The 16,634-nt window shown below is 47.9% G+C and overlaps 1 protein-coding gene, 1 long non-coding RNA gene and 1 pseudogene across 7 annotated transcripts; 1 reads left to right on the top strand and 2 right to left on the bottom strand.

The window, feature by feature from the left end:
* Positions 1-1,515: 1,515 nt before the first annotated feature.
* SOCS2 (suppressor of cytokine signaling 2) lies at positions 1,516-7,839 on the bottom strand. 5 transcript variants are annotated; one of them, XM_032297879.1, is made up of 3 exons: positions 7,498-7,839; positions 4,675-5,026; positions 1,516-2,990 (listed from the first exon to the last, which is right to left on the bottom strand). In XM_032297879.1, the coding sequence occupies exons 2-3, from the start codon at positions 4,811-4,813 to the stop codon at positions 2,533-2,535; spliced, it is 597 nt and encodes a 198-aa protein (XP_032153770.1). In that variant the 5' UTR covers positions 4,814-5,026; positions 7,498-7,839; the 3' UTR covers positions 1,516-2,532. The 5 variants fall into 5 exon arrangements, with proteins under 5 accessions (XP_032153770.1, XP_032153763.1, XP_032153766.1 ...); XM_032297872.1 differs by lacking the exon at positions 7,498-7,839 and adding an exon at positions 6,483-6,734; XM_032297875.1 differs by lacking the exon at positions 7,498-7,839 and adding an exon at positions 5,797-6,406.
* On the top strand, positions 6,829-12,171 carry LOC116564631. Of its 2 annotated transcripts, none has more exons than XR_004275015.1 (3): positions 6,829-7,507; positions 8,886-8,990; positions 9,988-10,096. It is a non-coding gene; the product is annotated as an uncharacterized LOC116564631 (long non-coding RNA). The 2 variants fall into 2 exon arrangements; XR_004275010.1 differs by lacking the exon at positions 9,988-10,096 and adding an exon at positions 11,957-12,171 and having other exon boundaries at positions 6,830-7,507.
* LOC116564575 lies at positions 11,096-11,934 on the bottom strand (annotated as a pseudogene).
* Positions 12,172-16,634: the final 4,463 nt, after the last annotated feature.

Here is a 16,634-nt window from a genome sequence, read left to right as displayed (position 1 = left end):
CATGTTCAGGGAAAAAATACTGCTGGGCCAGGCTGACTAGAATCCCCAAGAGCTCAGTGCTAATTAAGGTATCTATACTTTTTCCAGTTGATCTGGTTGAAGCAGCAATAAAAAGACCAAGGGTTCTTTTTACAGCCTGCTCTAACTTGTTTGTCTGGATCAATGTAGAAATTTCCAGCAGCAATTTGCTCTTCCCAATTCCTTTCCAGGAAAAAAAAAAAAAAAAAGGTAGGATATTCCTGGAATGCCTCTTGACTCACACATCAGGAGGTGAACCTCCTATTATCATTGTACTTTGCTCATTCCATTCTTGGGAAAATTAAATGAGATAATACAAGTGCCGAGTAAGAACCTGGCTCACAATAAACTCACTACATAAATGTCCGTCATCATAAAAAACAAAACCAAAAATAATTGTCTCCTGATGTTTAGCAACTTATTTGGAATACAGAAGATTGAAACATAAGGCAATAGGTTTCATGGCCAATCCAGAGGTGTTTGTGTCATCCTCCGGCGTTCTCATTATTAGTCACTTGCGAGCAATAACTCGGAACTCTTTCCAATTTCACGGGTACTCATGCCCCACAATTGCCTCCCCAGGTCCTGGTAACTGAGAAATACAGTGTTCAAAACAGTGACAATAGAAATGCAAAAGACCTTTAAGAAATTCCACAAAGCCCCTTGGCATTGATCATGTAGAAGTTTTGCCAGAAAAATCAAACATGGAACACTAAACAGATGTTGTCAGTGGGAGAAAAAGGGTGAATGAAGCCCAGATCCTGAACATCCTAATGAAACGGTCATGGCCCCATCATAGATCCAACCCTGAAAGTCTAGCTTTTCTTTAAGTTTTAGGCCACAGATAAACTCTTCCTAAGGCACACCTAGCAATCTTTTGTGTTTGGCCCTGGTTGGATATCCATAGTATGTTTCCTGCCAGACACAAAACTGTTTTTCAACTTCTTCATGAAAATAAGATAAGATATGCAGTAAGCAGGTTTTATTGTGATTTATAACTGAATTTTCTCATTCACACAGGGTCCACCTTTCTGGTGACACATCATGGTATTATAGCTAGGCAGGAAATTTTTAAAGGCAGTGAAATGAATAATGTCTGGACTCCAGAAAAGATGGTACATTTATAACAGTTATGCAGACTACACAGCAAAAAATAAGTGGTCATAAAACTGTATTTTTCTTTAGTATTATGCCTGCTCAACTGGCCATGTCATAATGTTTGTAATTTCTAAACCATGTTTTTGGGAACACAGAGGACATCAGTGTTACGCCTACTCAAACTAAAAGACCAGGCCACTTGGCAATTCCTGCAGTTTCTAAACCATGCTTTCTAAATTGCCAACGGGGCAAGTACAGCCCATAACTTTAGAGAAGGGTAAGTAATGTTCTACTTCTTGTGGAATATTTGGCTTATTTCACTTGACATAAGTTTTGATGGCAATCTTCTATTACCATGAACGTGTACCTTCTCTAGAACTCAAAATAATTAAGTGCAACTTGTAGAAATCAGTTTTTTTTTATTTAATACATTCTAATCAAATAGTAACAGCAGTAAATAAACACTTTGAAGAACAGGCAGGTATCCCCCTGTATCTGGAAGAAAATTAAGTCAAAATATTCTACATAGTAGAAGGGAGATAACTGTTTATGTCCATGGTTAGACAATTCAAGGACAACCTGGAAATTAGAATTCTAAAGCCATTTCCAAAAAATCAATGGCAACAGGTTGGGACACAGCTATTTCAAAGGGTAAAATGCCTATACCTACATTGGTTTTTATTAACAGGGATTGAGTTGCACCTGTATAGCATGACATTCTTGTCTTTAGCCTTAAAGGAAAAGAGAAAGCCTTTTCCATTTGCACCAGTTTGAAATATTTCAAATAAGGCTCCCTTAAAATGGATTACTACAGTACTCATTCACAGGAGAGTTCATACATGTAGTAAAAAGACAAATACAGGACTTCATGGTCACTTTTTTTGGTTGATTTGGTTAATTGCATAAAGTGGGGTAAATATACACATAATCTGTTTAACAAAACTCCTAGGTACATCAGAATGCAAAATATAAAATGCCCAAAAGAGACTCTGATCAGCAGGCACATCGAATTGCAGTGAAGCCTGTATCAGCTTGGTTCCTCCCACTTCAGCATTCCTATGAGGAGCTCTTTCTCTCCTACTGGAGCCTGGACCTTTGACCTCACAGAAAGGAACCTAAGAAGGCAAGGCATTCTAATAAAATGCGCCTGGGCCTTTACATGGGACATTTTATTTTTAATCTAAAAAGATCCACTGGTCTTGGTCAGCCTTAGAAAGCGAAGCATCACTCAGGTAAAGTATCTGGAGGAACTTTAAACACCTAGCTACCTCTTCACGCATTTAAATTAGATTAGCTTCAGCCATTCTTAGAAAGCATTCCATATAGTTATCCAGAGCACTCAAGTTTTGGTTCTCTTTTACATAGCTGCATTCAGAGATACTCTGTATGAGACATGTTTAAAAAAAAGAGAAACACTTATACCTGGAATTTATATTCTTCCAAGTAATCTTTTAGTCTCGTCGGTAAAGGCAATCCCCAGATGGCACCAGTACATTTGTTAATGGTGAGCCTACAGAGATGCTGCAGAGATGGTGCTGACGTGTAGAGAGGTTTGGTCAGATAAAGGTGAACAGTGCCGTTCCGGGGGGCTTCTGGACCTGTCCGCTTATCCTTGCACATCTGAACATAGTAGTCGATCAGATGAACCACACTGTCAAACTGTTTAAGCTTGGACTTGACACATACGATAGAGTCCAATCTGAATTTCCCCTCTTGGTATTCGATTCGAAGATTAGTTGGTCCAGCTGATGTTTTAACAGATATTGTTAGTAGGTAGTCTGAATGCGAGCTATCTCTAATCAAGAAAGTTCCTTCTGGTGCCTCTTTTAATTTCTCTTTGGCTTCATTAACAGTCATACTTCCCCAGTACCATCCTGGGGTTTTTGTTCAAAAAGGAAAAGAAAAGAGGGTAAAACCGTTATTATAATAATTTTTAGAACAGAGCGAGTAATTGGCAATAATTTTTTAGCGCTAAAAAACAAAGTTGTGTGAGTGATAGTTTACCAGGGGCCACCACAAATACTTTCGGTAGAAATTTAATAAAAATGTTGGTCCATTTTGCAAACACAAACGGCAAGCCAGTTTTCTTTCTTTCTTTTGTAAAAAATAACTTTCTGAAGCTCTTCTTAAAATTTTCTTCTAATGAACCAAAAGAACATTTGCAGCATGCCACACTGGCTGATGAAGCATGATACTTTTAACTCTATTTCAGTAAAATAAAGATTTAAGTAAATTAGAAATACATCAGAAGTTAGAAATTAAAGCCATGCCCTTTAAAAAGTGAAAATCCCAACTCCTGTAATTTAACTGGAGTAAAAACAGAAGCAACTTTTTTGGATGGTTGGTGCCACCCCCAAAAAGAAACTGCAGAGTCTGCTGTGAACAGCCTGCTCTGTAGAAAGCACTGCTATGTACTTGTTGTAAAAGCACAGTTCTAGTACAATAGCTTCTGTTCGCTGCTTTATGACTACCTTATCAGTCACTGAGAAATGGGAAGTCCCAAGTGATAATTACTACTTCAAGTGTACAATCTTCCCTAAACTCTTTTGGACTTTGCCCTAATCCAAATCCAATCACAACCATTGGTCTCCCCTGCATTCTCGATTTCATTTGTCTGCACCACCTCCCCGGCCCATGCTGCTTTCTAAGGAGGCTCAAAGATCGTCTATATTTAAGAAATTTGAACATTTGTGCTCCCCACACCCCCACCATTACCAGGATACTTGGCAATCCGCTGGTGCCTCCCCGGGAGGGAAAGCCCATGGCCCACAAGGAAAGACTGGAATCGCAAGCGAGGGAGATTTTCCCTCTCCCTCCCCATGTTGCTACCAAAATTTCAACTGTGCCACAACTGTAAGCTTTTAGGATACGGATCTGAAAAGCCAGAATGATTTGCCAGATACTTTACCTTTTTTTTTTTTTTTTTTTTCTTTTTACAGAAGCTTAGAGAGGACAGCGTGCCGCGCAAATTGCCTGACTGCACTTGAAACCTGCAGTCCCCTGGGCTTGCCGACCCTGAAAGCCGCGCTCGGCGGGGGCTTTGCAGCCTGCTCTCCACGCCCAGGCAGCCGCCCTTGCGGCAGTGTCAGTCCTTAAACTTGGCCGCCAAGATCCTGGGCTGAAGCGGCAGCTCCGCCCGGGAGCCGGATGCCGCTGGGCCTGGGGAGCCCGTGGCGCCCACTTGCTGATTGCACACCGCGCAAAGGGAGGCGCCGGATGCTTTCCCCGGGTGGGGTTCGAGCCCGAGCCGCCTAACCCTGAGCCGCTGCGAAAAATAGTAAAGCTTCCAGCGTGCTAAGAAGCCATTTCCAAGAAGCCCCTTCCGAGCTCTGCGCTCCGCCAGGCCTGAGTCCCTGGAGAACCACTTTCCTTACGCATTCCCAAGGACTCAGGACCCTGCAAGCGTGCTCTCCGCGGTCCCCCACCCTGGAGCGAAGATTGGTAGCAAGGAAACGTATTTCCATCCTACTCTTGGCTTCCCACCTCGGCCCCGCTTCCTGGCTGCGTCTTTGGGGAGGCGCCCCCTCCCGCACGTGCCGCGGCCAGTCGGCTCCCTACCTGTCTGACTGAGCTCTCGCAGGGCCTTCGCCAGACGCGCCGCCTCCGGGGATGGCTCCTCCACCGATCCCGCGGTCCCCCACTGACTCCCAGTCCCTTCTCCGCCATTCCCGGAGGGCTCGAGGCACCGCAGGGTCATGGGAGAAGGGTCACCGCGGCAAAGACAGGTGGTCGCCCGAGCTGGGGTTAGAGAACGGTTCGCGTCCTTCCTGGAAGTCAGGGCGAATCCCAAAACGAGTCCCTGCGGGGTGTCCGAAATGGTGGCAGAGAGGGAAGGGATGGGGTTCTTTCTCCCCAGGTCCCGGAGGACTGACGACAAAGTCCCTCGCAGACGCGGTCACCCACTGATTGCCTACAAAGAGAAAGCGGGAGGTTGGGTCAGTCCAAACTGGACCCCTGCGGCTGGGTGGGGGTGGGGAAATAGACGTGGAAAATCCCAGGGACTCCTCCGTCTCTACGCTCCTGCACCGTTTAACCCCAAGCATCCAGTTAGCGCCCTGGCCCAGCTGTAGAGAAAGGATAAAGAGAGCAGGGATCCAAGACACAAAGTTGGCTAGGGAGGTGGGGGGCGGAGGTCAGGATGAGGGTGAACAGGATGTCTTCCCGCCCAGGGCCACTCCCTGAAATCAAAGACTGGTGGCCTAGGAAGGGCAAATAGTCACCTGCAGATCTAGTGGGAATAGGCCCTTGTCAAGGACAAGTAGAAAAAATTTTAAAGGAAAGAGCAGGAGACATTCCCCAAATTGGCATTCCCGTCTCACACCTGGGCAGCCCGAAGGCCTCCGGGAAGAAGCACCCACACAAACTTGGTTCTCCACCCTAAAGAGCCGGGGGACACCGAGGCACCAACCTCGGGTTCGGAGGTGCGGGAACTTCCGCGTCCCCACCCGGGAGGCTCCTTGCTCCCCTCCCCCCACTTCCCGGTGCCCGCTTGGGCGGAGTTGGGGGCGCCGCGGCGGCCGTTCCCGGAGTAGGATGGTAGCGGCAGCTCTCGCAGCCGCCGGCGCTGTCGAGGAATCCGCCCGAGCGCGCAGCCTTCGCGGGGCTCCGAACCGAGGCCGGGGCCGAACGGGCGGTCGCGAGCGCTGCGGGAAGTGCAAACCACCAACGCCGCACTCTTACCTCGACCTCCGCCGCGACTGCCGCCGCTGCCTCCGCGCCAGGCAGCTTCCTCAGTGGACATGGGGCGGGGGGAGCCGGGAGGGGCCTGGGAGAGGAGGGGCGTCTGCCCTTGTTTCCCCCGTTAACGTTTAATTTGGGAACAAGATGCACGGGGATGCGACCAGCCCCGCGCTCGGCGGCGGCTGGAGTTCTGTGCGCAGAGGGCACACAAAAGCCCGGAGGATCATTGCCTTGACCCCCTCCCCCACCGCACGGCGACGCCCCCTCCGGGCTGGGACACCCCCACCCTGGGACTGCAGCCGGGTTTCCCTCCGGCTGCGACCCGGGAGGTGGGAAGGAGAGAGGGGAGGAGGAAAGAGCGAGGGCGGGAGGCAGGCCGGTGGGGAGGAGCGGGAGATCAGGTTATTAGGAGGATTATTAATTTGAATGGCAGTTTAGGGAAAATTAAAAAAAAGAAACTCCAGACACTTCCAGACTCCAAGAAGGGACCAGAGAAAGCAGGCAGCAACGCCCGGCCGCCGGGCAGAGCCGCGGCTCAGACTCTCCCCCGCGCTCGGAGCTGCGGAAGCCCAGGCCGACCGCCGCTCAGGCGGCCCGCTGCTCCCCAGCGCACGCGGCCGCGCCCGGCCGCCCTCCGCGGCAATTCTCCTCGGGGCGGAGCCTTCAGGCCCCCCCTCCACCGGTACCTGCCGCGGGTTCCCGAGCTGCGGGCGCGGGGGATCCTAAGGCGGTGCGCCCCGGTCACCGGCGCGCACTGTCCGCGGCCCACGCGGTGAGGGTGGCTGCGGGCGAGAGGGCTCATGCTTCAAGGGAAGCCCAAGGCCCGCCAGCCGCAACGGCGGCGACAAGACTTGGCAAGAGTTAAATGTTGGTCCCAGGAGCTGCCAGTGCGCGCGACTTCCCAGCCCGACGCGCCTCCCTCGCCCCACGCCTCCCTCCCTCCACGCCTCCCTCCCCAGCCGGCGTTCTACTCTCGCCCCACCCGGCTGCCGCGGAGGCCGCTTTCCAGGAACTTTCCAGGAATCGGCCTCACGTGACCGCGAGCCCCGCTACCGCTTTAAAGAGGCGCGGGCGCAATACAGAGGCTTCAGGAAAGACCTGCTGAGAGCGCTCCGGTGCAGGGTGGGCGGTGTGCACGCCGGGGTGTGCCGGCCTCTGGCCTCACACCCCGGGGTGCTCCGGGGCGAGCTGGAAAAGTCCCCGGCCACAGTCAACCCCGTTTCGGCGGCCGGAGCCTGCCCCCTTCCCGGGCCAGCTGAGCGCCGGGGTTCAGGGAAGTATAGCTGTCCGGCCTGCCACGGGGGATGGGTTCCTCTAAACAGTCCGGCGGCGCCCCCTTGACGCGACTCTCCTGGCCGCTCATTTGGGGGGTGAGTGCAGGAGAGACTGTGGGTCCCCGGAAACCGACCTCTCTGTCTCTAAGACACATTGATGGCACCGGGACCCCCCGCTCGGCTCGGTGCTCACGGCCGGGGACCGGCGGCGGTCCCCTTGATGCGGTCCTGGAAGGCAGCGAGCAGGAGAGCAGCGCCTCCTTAAGTGGCGCCGGCCGTCCTTAGTCCCCTCCCCCTGGCGCTCCGGCTGGTTGTCACCCGCATCCACCCAGCGCCTCCCTTCCTCCTTTCCTCCGCTCCAACGTCTCCGGTATGCCCGGCGGCCCGCCCCGCTCACCTGCGCCGACCGCTAAGGGGGCGCCCTTACCTGCGCCTCGGTGAGGGGCTGGGTGACGGGCCGCGGTTCCTGCAGTCCGGAGAGCGTTTCTGCCATTCCCTGCAGGGCTAGCGCCCCAGGGCCGGGAATTCGGAAGGATCCCGGCACCTCTACCCTACCTGGGATTCTCACCTGCCACCTCGTTGGAGGCCACCTGGCCTTAGTGGAAACTCATCTCCTTGTCTGCGCACCCGCCCCCGAAATGTGACCTACTTGAAATGTGACCTACTTAAAAAAAAAAAAAAAAATTAACAATCACAGGAAAACCGGATCCAAGATTTCGATAAACATTTTTCTTTGAAATACTATTCTATTGCATCACTGCTCAAAAGCTTGAAAGGTCAATGGCCACTTTTAGTTGAAGCCGTGGCTGTGGGAAGTTGGGCGAGGAAGGGGGAGGGGTGGGAGGGAGGCGCGGCTTCCAAACCTTGCCTGGTGCCCCCCCTGCCGGCTCTGAGAGAAAACGTGAACCAGCTCCCAACCTTGGGGTCTGGAGCCAGGGACCAATGGTTTTCTCAATAACTTTCCTGCTATTCAGTAGATAACTCTATGCACATAATAAGCTGGTGAGTCGGGAGGGGGGCATTTCCCAGCTAACAAAGAGCTTTGTTAACGCTGGGGCCGTGTGCACGTAATCATGTTTCGTTTTTTAGAAAGAGCCTTTGATAGGACCCTAAAGTCCTCTACGAAGTAGTTGGAGAATTTTGCACAAGGCACTTACCCTCTTTGGACCTCTGGCTCTTTTTATAACATGAAGGGCTAGACTCAGGTTCTGGGTGAGGGACTGGGATAAATGAACAGATCAGATTCCATGTGAAGCCTGTGTACAGTCTGACGCCCCACGCCTTTAAGAAACACTATGTCTACTAGGGTTAACTGACCTCTAAATTATCCTAATATGGCTTCTTCCTTGGTGGAGAATCCTAGAGGAAGGGTGTACCCACACTTTAGCTTGAGTGAAAAAGTATTTATTCCTAAAATTGGGTTTCAGGGGGAGGAGGGGACTGCACCAAGTCTTGCTCTATCACCCAGGCTGGAGTTCCATGGGGCGATCGCAGCTCACTGCAGCCTTGGCCTCCCGGATTCGAGTGATTCACCTGCCTCAGCCTCCGGAGTAGCTGGGATTATAGGTGCCAGCCATCACGCCCGGCTAATTTTTGTATTTTTAGTAAAGATGGGTTTTCACCCTATTGGCCAGGCTGGTCTTGAACTCCTGGGCTCAACAGATGCTCCCGCCTCAGCCTCTCAAAGTGCTCCGGCCCTAACATTTGTATAAAGTAAATTTAATATCTACTTGGTTGTGGGTTGAAACGAATCTTCCAGCAACTCCTTTTTTATGTGCTCCTGTTGCCTCGGCACATGCTGTTCTCTCTTTCTAGAAAGCTCCAACCCTGATGGCTGCATCACACTTGATTAAAAGAATCCTGGCTGGAGGCTGGGCATGGTGGCTTATGCCTGTAATCCCAGCTCTTTGGGAGGTCAAGGTGGGTGGATAATTTGAGGTCGGGAGTTCAAGACCAGCCTGGCCAACATAGTGAGACCCTATCTCTACTAAAAATACAAAAATTAGTGGGGTGTGGTGGTGTATGCCTGTAATCCCAGCTACACAGGAGGCTGAGGCAGGAGAATGGCTTGAACCTGGGAGGTGGAGGTTGCAGTGAGCCAAGATCATGCCTCTGTACTCCATCCTAGGGAACAGAGCCAGGCTATCTCAAAAAAAAAAAAAAAAAAAAAATCATGGCCAGGGGCAGTGGCTCACACCTGTAATCCCCCAGCACTTTGGGAGGCCAAGGCAGGTGATTCACTTGAGGTCAGAAGTTCATGACCAACCTAGCCAACATGGTGAAACCCTGTCTCTACTAAAAATACAAAAATTAGCTAGGCATAGTGGCACAAGCCTGTAATCCCAGCTACTTGGGAGGCTGAGGCAGGAGAATTGCTTGAACCCGGCAGGTGGAGGTTGCAGTGAGCCCAGACTGAGCCACTGCACTCTCCAGCCTAGGTGGCAGAGGGACACTCTGTCTCAAAAAAAAAAAGAATCCTAATAGCCACTTGCAAGATCCTACACTACAAGACCAGGTTCTATTTACCTCTCTGACCTCATTTCCTCCTGCTCTGTTCCTTGATCACTCTGTTCAAGTTACACTGGACTCCTTGCTAATTCTAGAACTCATTAGCCTTGCCCCTGTTTCAGGGTCTTTGTATTTACCATCTCTTCCACCTTTCATGCTCTTCTTTTAGATAGCTGCAAGGTTTGCTCCCTCACTTCCTCAAATATTTATTTAATGCCACTTTCTTAGTGAGACTTTGCCTGTTCCCTGACTCAGAATTGACCCTCCCCCTGCACATTTTTCTCTCCTCTCTGCTCTAGTTTTTTCCTTAATCGTGATCACCATCTAACCTAGTTTATGTCTTCTTTCTCCAACTTACTATCTTTCTCACTACCTCTGCTTCATGGATTTATACTTGCATTGTTCACAGCTGTACTTTAGCACCTTGAATAGTTCCTACCATGCAGTAGGGATCCAATATAATCATTGAATGAATGGATGGATGAAAGAATGAGTGCATTAGCACCATGGCTTTAAAGTTAAGCTGCCCAGGTATGAATCCTCACTCTGCCACCACTTGCTGCATATGTGATTTTTGGCAAATTATTTAGCCTTTTATGGAGATAATCATGGTACCTACCTTACAGGGCTGTTGTGAGAATTAAGTGAGATAATCTATGAAAAGTGCTTTGGAACTTAACAATTAATAACAGTTAGCTGTTATTTGAACTATCATCCTCTTAATCTCAGTAAGTTTGGATGTTTCTCTCTGGATAAGATTGTCTTACATTTGCCTATGTAAAATTCAATGGTCGACTCCACCCCCACTAAACCTCCCATCCTGTGGCTTCCAGAGAACTTCATGTAGTTGGTTCCCTGGAGCACCCCTTTGGCTTTAAAATTTACAGGTATCCAAAGTGATTCCATTTGTCCCCAGATTTTCAGACCATATCTGTTTAGTAGGCAGGTTCATGGCTGCAGTGATGAACAGTTATTCTCCATGAGGAGGAAAAGGAGAAGATTTTCACAAAGCTGGAGCATTTCCTCCACTGCCTGCACTGAGGAGTTGCCAAGGCTTGAAAATCTTCTCTGTGTGCCAAACCAGAACTGGACATTTCTGGTTTTGCAATGCAGACATTCTAATACTGGAATTGACAAATGCTCCACACTGACCTACTGCCAAATTGTCAGGAGGGTTTTTCAGTGTTTGTTTGGGGGAGAGGGGAACAAGGGGACAATAGGGTGGCCTTTGGCAATTGTGTCTGACACACCTGTGGGCAGAAGGTAGGCTTCGAGTGTCCACCATCTCTTCCTTTTTGAGTTTGCCATCTCCCTGCCTCCACCACACACACAGCACCCTAGAGACTCCCTGTGATCCTGGGATGCACTCATTGAAGAGTGTGTGACCCAGGTGGGCCAATAGGAGTGCCTTGAGCTCTTGGATATAGAGGTTTGTCCAGTATCACAAGTCCAGTAGAACCAACAAGATTATTTTTCTTTTTTTTTTTTTTTTTTTGCATTAATTATTTTTATTTACAGAAAGTTATTTACATTTAACCCAGTTTCGTGGCAAGTTCTTTAGCCTTTGCCTTTTCTAGCTTGGCGATGCGAGCCACAGACTTGGGACCCAGGACATTGCCTCCCCAGTGACGCCGGATCTCATCATATCTGTCATTGTAGTTGGTGCGAATAGCTTCCACCAGCTTAGCCAAAGCACCTTAGTCTTCCAGATTAACATGTGTGAAGGCGACAGTGGTGCAGGTCTTCCTATGTACTAGACGTCCCAGTCTTGCCTTCCCCTTGATGATGCAGTAAGGGACTCCCATTTTACGACAGAGGGCAGGCAAGAAGACAACCAGCTCAATGGGATCCACATCGTGTGCAATCACCACCAGCTGAGCTTTCTTGTTCTCCACCAAGGTGGTGACGCTGTTAACTCCTGCTCGGAGGACAGGTGGTCTCTTAGTGGGGACATCCCCTTTGCCAGCCGCTTTTTTCTCGGCCCAGGCCAACAGCCTCTGCTTCTTTTCTTGCTTCGTCTCTGGTCTATAATTGTGGGCCAGCTTGAGCAGCTGAGTAGCTGTTTGGCGGTCCAGGGCTTGGGTGAACTGGTTAATTGCAGGGGGCACTTTCAGCCGCTTATAGAGGATGGCTCTCTGCCGCTGCAACGTGATATAGCGGGGCCATTTCACAAAGTGGGTGAGGTCTCTTTTGGGCTGGATATCTTGTCCAATGCCAAAATTTTTAGGCCTTTTCTCAAATAGTGGATTCACCACTTTCTTGGCCTCCTGCTTCTTAACGACAGCAGGGGCCGGAGCCACCTTCTTCCCCTTGGCCTTCTTTCCTTTCGGCATCTTGGGCGACGGGAAGAGAAAAAACAAGATTATTTTTCTTTTCAGGATTTGATAGAAATGCTCCAAGAAAAGCAGGCTGTCCCTTCTGAAATGATGAGTGGTAATGACCATGCAGGTCAACTTTTCCACCACTTAGAGGGAGCCTGGCAAAGAACAAAGACAATAGAGAAGAAAGCAGAGCTGAGGCTGAGTGAGAGGGAGAAATTCCTGTGTGCTTGAATCCCACATGCCTGAAGGTGCACCACACTTGGTCTTCTCAATACAGGAGCCAGTGAGTTTATTTTTTCCTGATCTGGTTGGATTTGGGCATTCTCAAGGGTTCGGGGCTTGGGTGTGGGGGCATTTAAGGGAGAGTAGAATGCAGAATTGAGAAGGGAAAGAAGAGAGCTGCCTTCCACTTTAATGAGTATCTCCTAATTTTCCTCTGGTGCTTCTCAGCACAAGTCCCTTTTACAATGTACTACTTGCTCCATCCCCATAACGGAGGACACCATAACGGAGGACACTCACTGGTAGACAAAGGAAGAGGGAGAGGAGCAGAGCAGATGCCACCTCAGCCTCCCTAGTTGCTGAGACCACAGGTGTGCACCACAACGCTGACTATAAATCCCCAGGGGTCTGTTGACCTCAGGTGAGAGGACTTGTTCTAAGGGGTGGTGGAAGGTCTTTATTAAGGTACTCCTGAGAGATAAAAGTCAGCCTTCGGCAGCATTGTATGACACTTTTTTTTTTTTTTTAAGAAACTGTCTCTGTCACCCAGGCTGGAAGACAGTGGCACAATCTAGGCTCATTCCAACCTCAAACTCCCAGGCTCAAGCAATTTTCCCACCTCAGCCTCCCTAGTTGCTGGGACCACAGGTGTGTACCACAACACCTGGCTAATTTTTGTACTTTTTGTCTCCCATTATTGCTCAGGCTGGTCTCAAACTCGCAGACTCAAGTGATCCTCCCACCTCAGCTGCCCAAACTGTTAGGATTACAAGTGTGAGCCACTGCACCTGGCTGGTGCTCTCTTTATTGGAACTGGTTTGTATAGTCAGAGGATAATCAATCAATAAGACTTTGGTGCTGGGCAGGATACTATTTTACTAGTGCAGAATAAATTTCTTTCTTTCTTTTCTTTTTTTTTTTTTTTTTTTTTTTTTTTTTGATAAGTTTTTTTTTTTTTTTGCTTTGTTTCCCAGACTGGAGTGCAATGGCTGATCTCAGCTCACTGCAACCTCTGCCTCCCAGGTTCAAGCAATTCTCCTGCCTCAGCCTCCTGAGTAGATGGGATTACAGGCGCCCACAACCATGCCCAACTAATTTTTGTTTTTTTTTTTAAGAAAGTTGGGGTTTCACCATGTTGATCAGGCTGGTCTCAAATCCTGACCTCAGGTGATCTGCCTGTCTCCGCCTCCCAAAGTGCTGGGATTACAGGAGTGAGCCAACCCTCCGGCCTCTTTATCTCTTTTCTTCTCCCCCATGATACTCTAACCTTCTGGTTTCCTTATTTCCCAAATACCACAATCCTGCCTCAGGGCCTTTGTACCTGTTGTTCTCTTTGAAATGCCCTTTCCCTAATAGTCTCATGTCGCTACTCTCATGCATCTGTAAGTGAGGGAACCAAAACACTTTGCCACCTTCTTTCTGCCCTGTATCCACTTTTTTTAAAATCTTCCCTTACTTAGATGTGCTTCCCAGGTTACTCTTTGGCTTACCCCTCAGATTCTGGTCTGCTACCAAGTGGAGCTTGGCTTTCTTGAAGTTTCTGCTTAATCTCCATGAGGCTGACCCCACAACAACAGTACCTAGCAGACAGCATGAGAGAGATTCAGGAAGTCGACAAACATGCATGAGTACTTAACAAGTGTCCCAGGCCTTATAGAACCCACTAGGGGGACTCAGCCTTCCTCTTAAAGAGGTCTAGGTCTAGTAAGAGAGAAACCATCCACAGATTATTCTAACAAAGGGTGAGAAGTCATGGGAGAGTACACAGAATGGTTTTGCAGGCAGCCAGAAAAGCACCATTGCAATCACCTTGGGATGTCCAGAAAGACATCACAGTAGAGGGATCCTGGACAGAGTCCCCTAACATCTCTGGATTTTTGTTTTCCCATCTGTGTCATGACAAATTTAAACTGGATGAGCTATTAAGTTTCCTTCTCCTTTGAATCACCTCCAACCTCTTTTCCATGACCTTGCTAAGAGCAGTTGATGGTGTTGTTAGACGTAAGCCTGGTCAGCCTCTAGGTATGTTTGACTTTCCAGAGAAGTTCAGAAAGGTCAAGGCCTGGTGTGACGATGTGGTAAGCAGAGCAGGCAGAAGAAATACCGATCAGTAAAGAACAAACACCACCCCTGGCTTAGTTATGGAATTCTGAGAAGCAGCAGCACCCAGTGAACCAACCTGCAGGCTGGCAATCACGGGTGAGACTACCTTTAGCCAAGGCGTGTGGCAGAGCCACATGAGGGAGGCTCTATAAACAGCAGCACTTCCTCAAACCACAGGACAACTTCTATATACATTCCACATGGAAAGGCCAGCTGATCACACATATAGGCCTTTTCTACTATCCTACCACATTAAATTTACAGCCATAGTAATCATGTCCCACCGTAAAGGAAAGTGATATAATAATATCAGTTTGCCTTTATCAGTTTGTATTTATTTATGGTTTTAATCTCTCTTCACTGACATCTTATACCACATGCCTGATTTTATTCTTGTAGCAACCCTTTGATGATGGTAGAAAAAGTACTTACCTCACATATAAGTAAATTAAACCAAAGCACATTAAATAGATTATTCTGTACTTGTAAACAAATTGTCCTTAGGAAAATAGTATAGGGTTTAGTATAAATAAAAGTAACATTTTAAGTGACAAAGTAGCTTGTCAAGTAAGTTGCTTTTAAAATAGGCAATTCAAATCACTGAGTACTATTCCAACAAATCTAACTATAATATTCTCAAATGTAATTTACAATATTTAAACATAGGACAGGGATAAAGAATTGAGGGAAATTTTTTATTTTTCCTGTTTTGTTATCAAAAACTCCCAATCCAAAAAATGGTTACATTTCAGTATGTGCCAACAATTCTAAAATAAATACTAAAGTCAAGTCTTGTTTCTTATGAAAGCCAAAAAAATAAAAAATAAAAACCAGAGAGAAAGCAGCATGCTGGTAAGTCCTGCCAATTTACCTGGCTTTTCCAATGCTTGCTGAGAAGGAGGTTTTGTTTTTTTCTTAATTACAAGTTTCCCTGAGCCAGTTACTCTTTTCTAAATTTTTCTCCCATTTTTAAAAGAGGCAAATTTGTCTGACAGAGCCATCAGATAAATCCTTGTCTTCCTTCTATTTTTAGCCCAAAGTCTATAGTGCCTCCTACTTTGCCACAACCACAAAGATCCCCCTGCCACATGTTCGTTGTCAAAAGATCATACTGTGATCTATTGATTCCAGCCATTGAATGGACAACAATAATAATAGCATAAGATGATATGAATAAATACATAGATGATCACTGTAGCAACTGGGGCGTCGGAAGCTAGTTCCGTGCCAACATCCCACACAAAAACCACCACAAAATAAAACACAAACTACTAAAGCTTATTCAAGAAGTAGATTGGTGATGTACCTTCAGAATAAATAAATAAACAAACAAACAATAAAAAGAAAATGGATAACTTTATAGCCCTATTTCTATTAAGGAAAGGAACTCTCCAGGTTCAGAAGCCTTCATTGGTGAATTCTTGGTGGAAAAATAATATCCACCCTACATAAAGTTTAAAAGAAAATAATCACAGAAGTGAGAACATTTAACAACTTGTATTAGGAGGCCAACATCTGTCTTGCCCTGTCATACCAAAGACAGGCAAGAGAAAAGATAATTATAGACCAACATCTTTCATTTTAAAATTGTTTTTTAATTTCAGGTTCTGGGGTACACATGCAGGATGTGCAGGTTATAAATGCGTGCCATGGTGGTTTGCTGCACCTATCTTCCCATCACCTAGGTATTAAGCCTGGTATGCATTAGCTGTTTTTCCTGATGTTCTCACTCCCCCTGCCTCCACCACCCCTATAGGCCCCAGTGTGTGTTCTCCCCCTCCCTGTGTTCATGTGTTCTCACTGTTCACTTCCCACCTGTAAGTACCTGAGAACATGTAGTGGTTGTTTTTCTGTTTCTGCATTAGTTTGCTGAGGATAATGGCTTCCGGCTTCATCCATGTCCCTGCAAAGGACATGATCTCTTTCCTTTATTTGGCTGCATAGTATTTCATGGTGTATATGTACCACATTTTCTTTTGTTTTGTTGTTGTTGTTGTTGTTGTTGTTTGGAGACGGAGTATTGCTCTATCGCCCAGGCCTGAGCGCAGTGGCACAATCTCGGCTCACTGCCACCTCCACCTCCAGGGTTGAAGTGATTCTCTTGCCTCAGCCTTCTAAGGAGCTGAGATTACAGGTGTCTGCCACCACCCCCACCCCCAGCTAATTTTTTGTATTTTAGTAGGGACAGGGTTTTACCATGTTACCCAGGCTAGTCTTGAACTCCTGACCTTGTGATCTGCCTGCCTCAGCCTCCCAAAGTGCTGGGATTACAGGCGTGAGCCACCGCACCTGGCCCCCCTTTTTTTTTTCAAGACAGAGTCTCACTCTGTCGCCCCGCTCTGTTGTGATCTTGGCTTACTGCAACCTCCATCTCCCGGGTTCAAGCGATTCTCCTGTCTCAGCCTCCAGA

The sequence above is a fragment of the Sapajus apella genome, unplaced genomic scaffold (assembly GCF_009761245.1).
Source record: "Sapajus apella isolate SASKATOON/1434 unplaced genomic scaffold, GSC_monkey_1.0 scaffold2, whole genome shotgun sequence".
NCBI classification, from domain to species: domain Eukaryota; kingdom Metazoa; phylum Chordata; class Mammalia; order Primates; family Cebidae; genus Sapajus; species Sapajus apella.
This window is presented reverse-complemented; position numbering and strand designations above follow the sequence as displayed.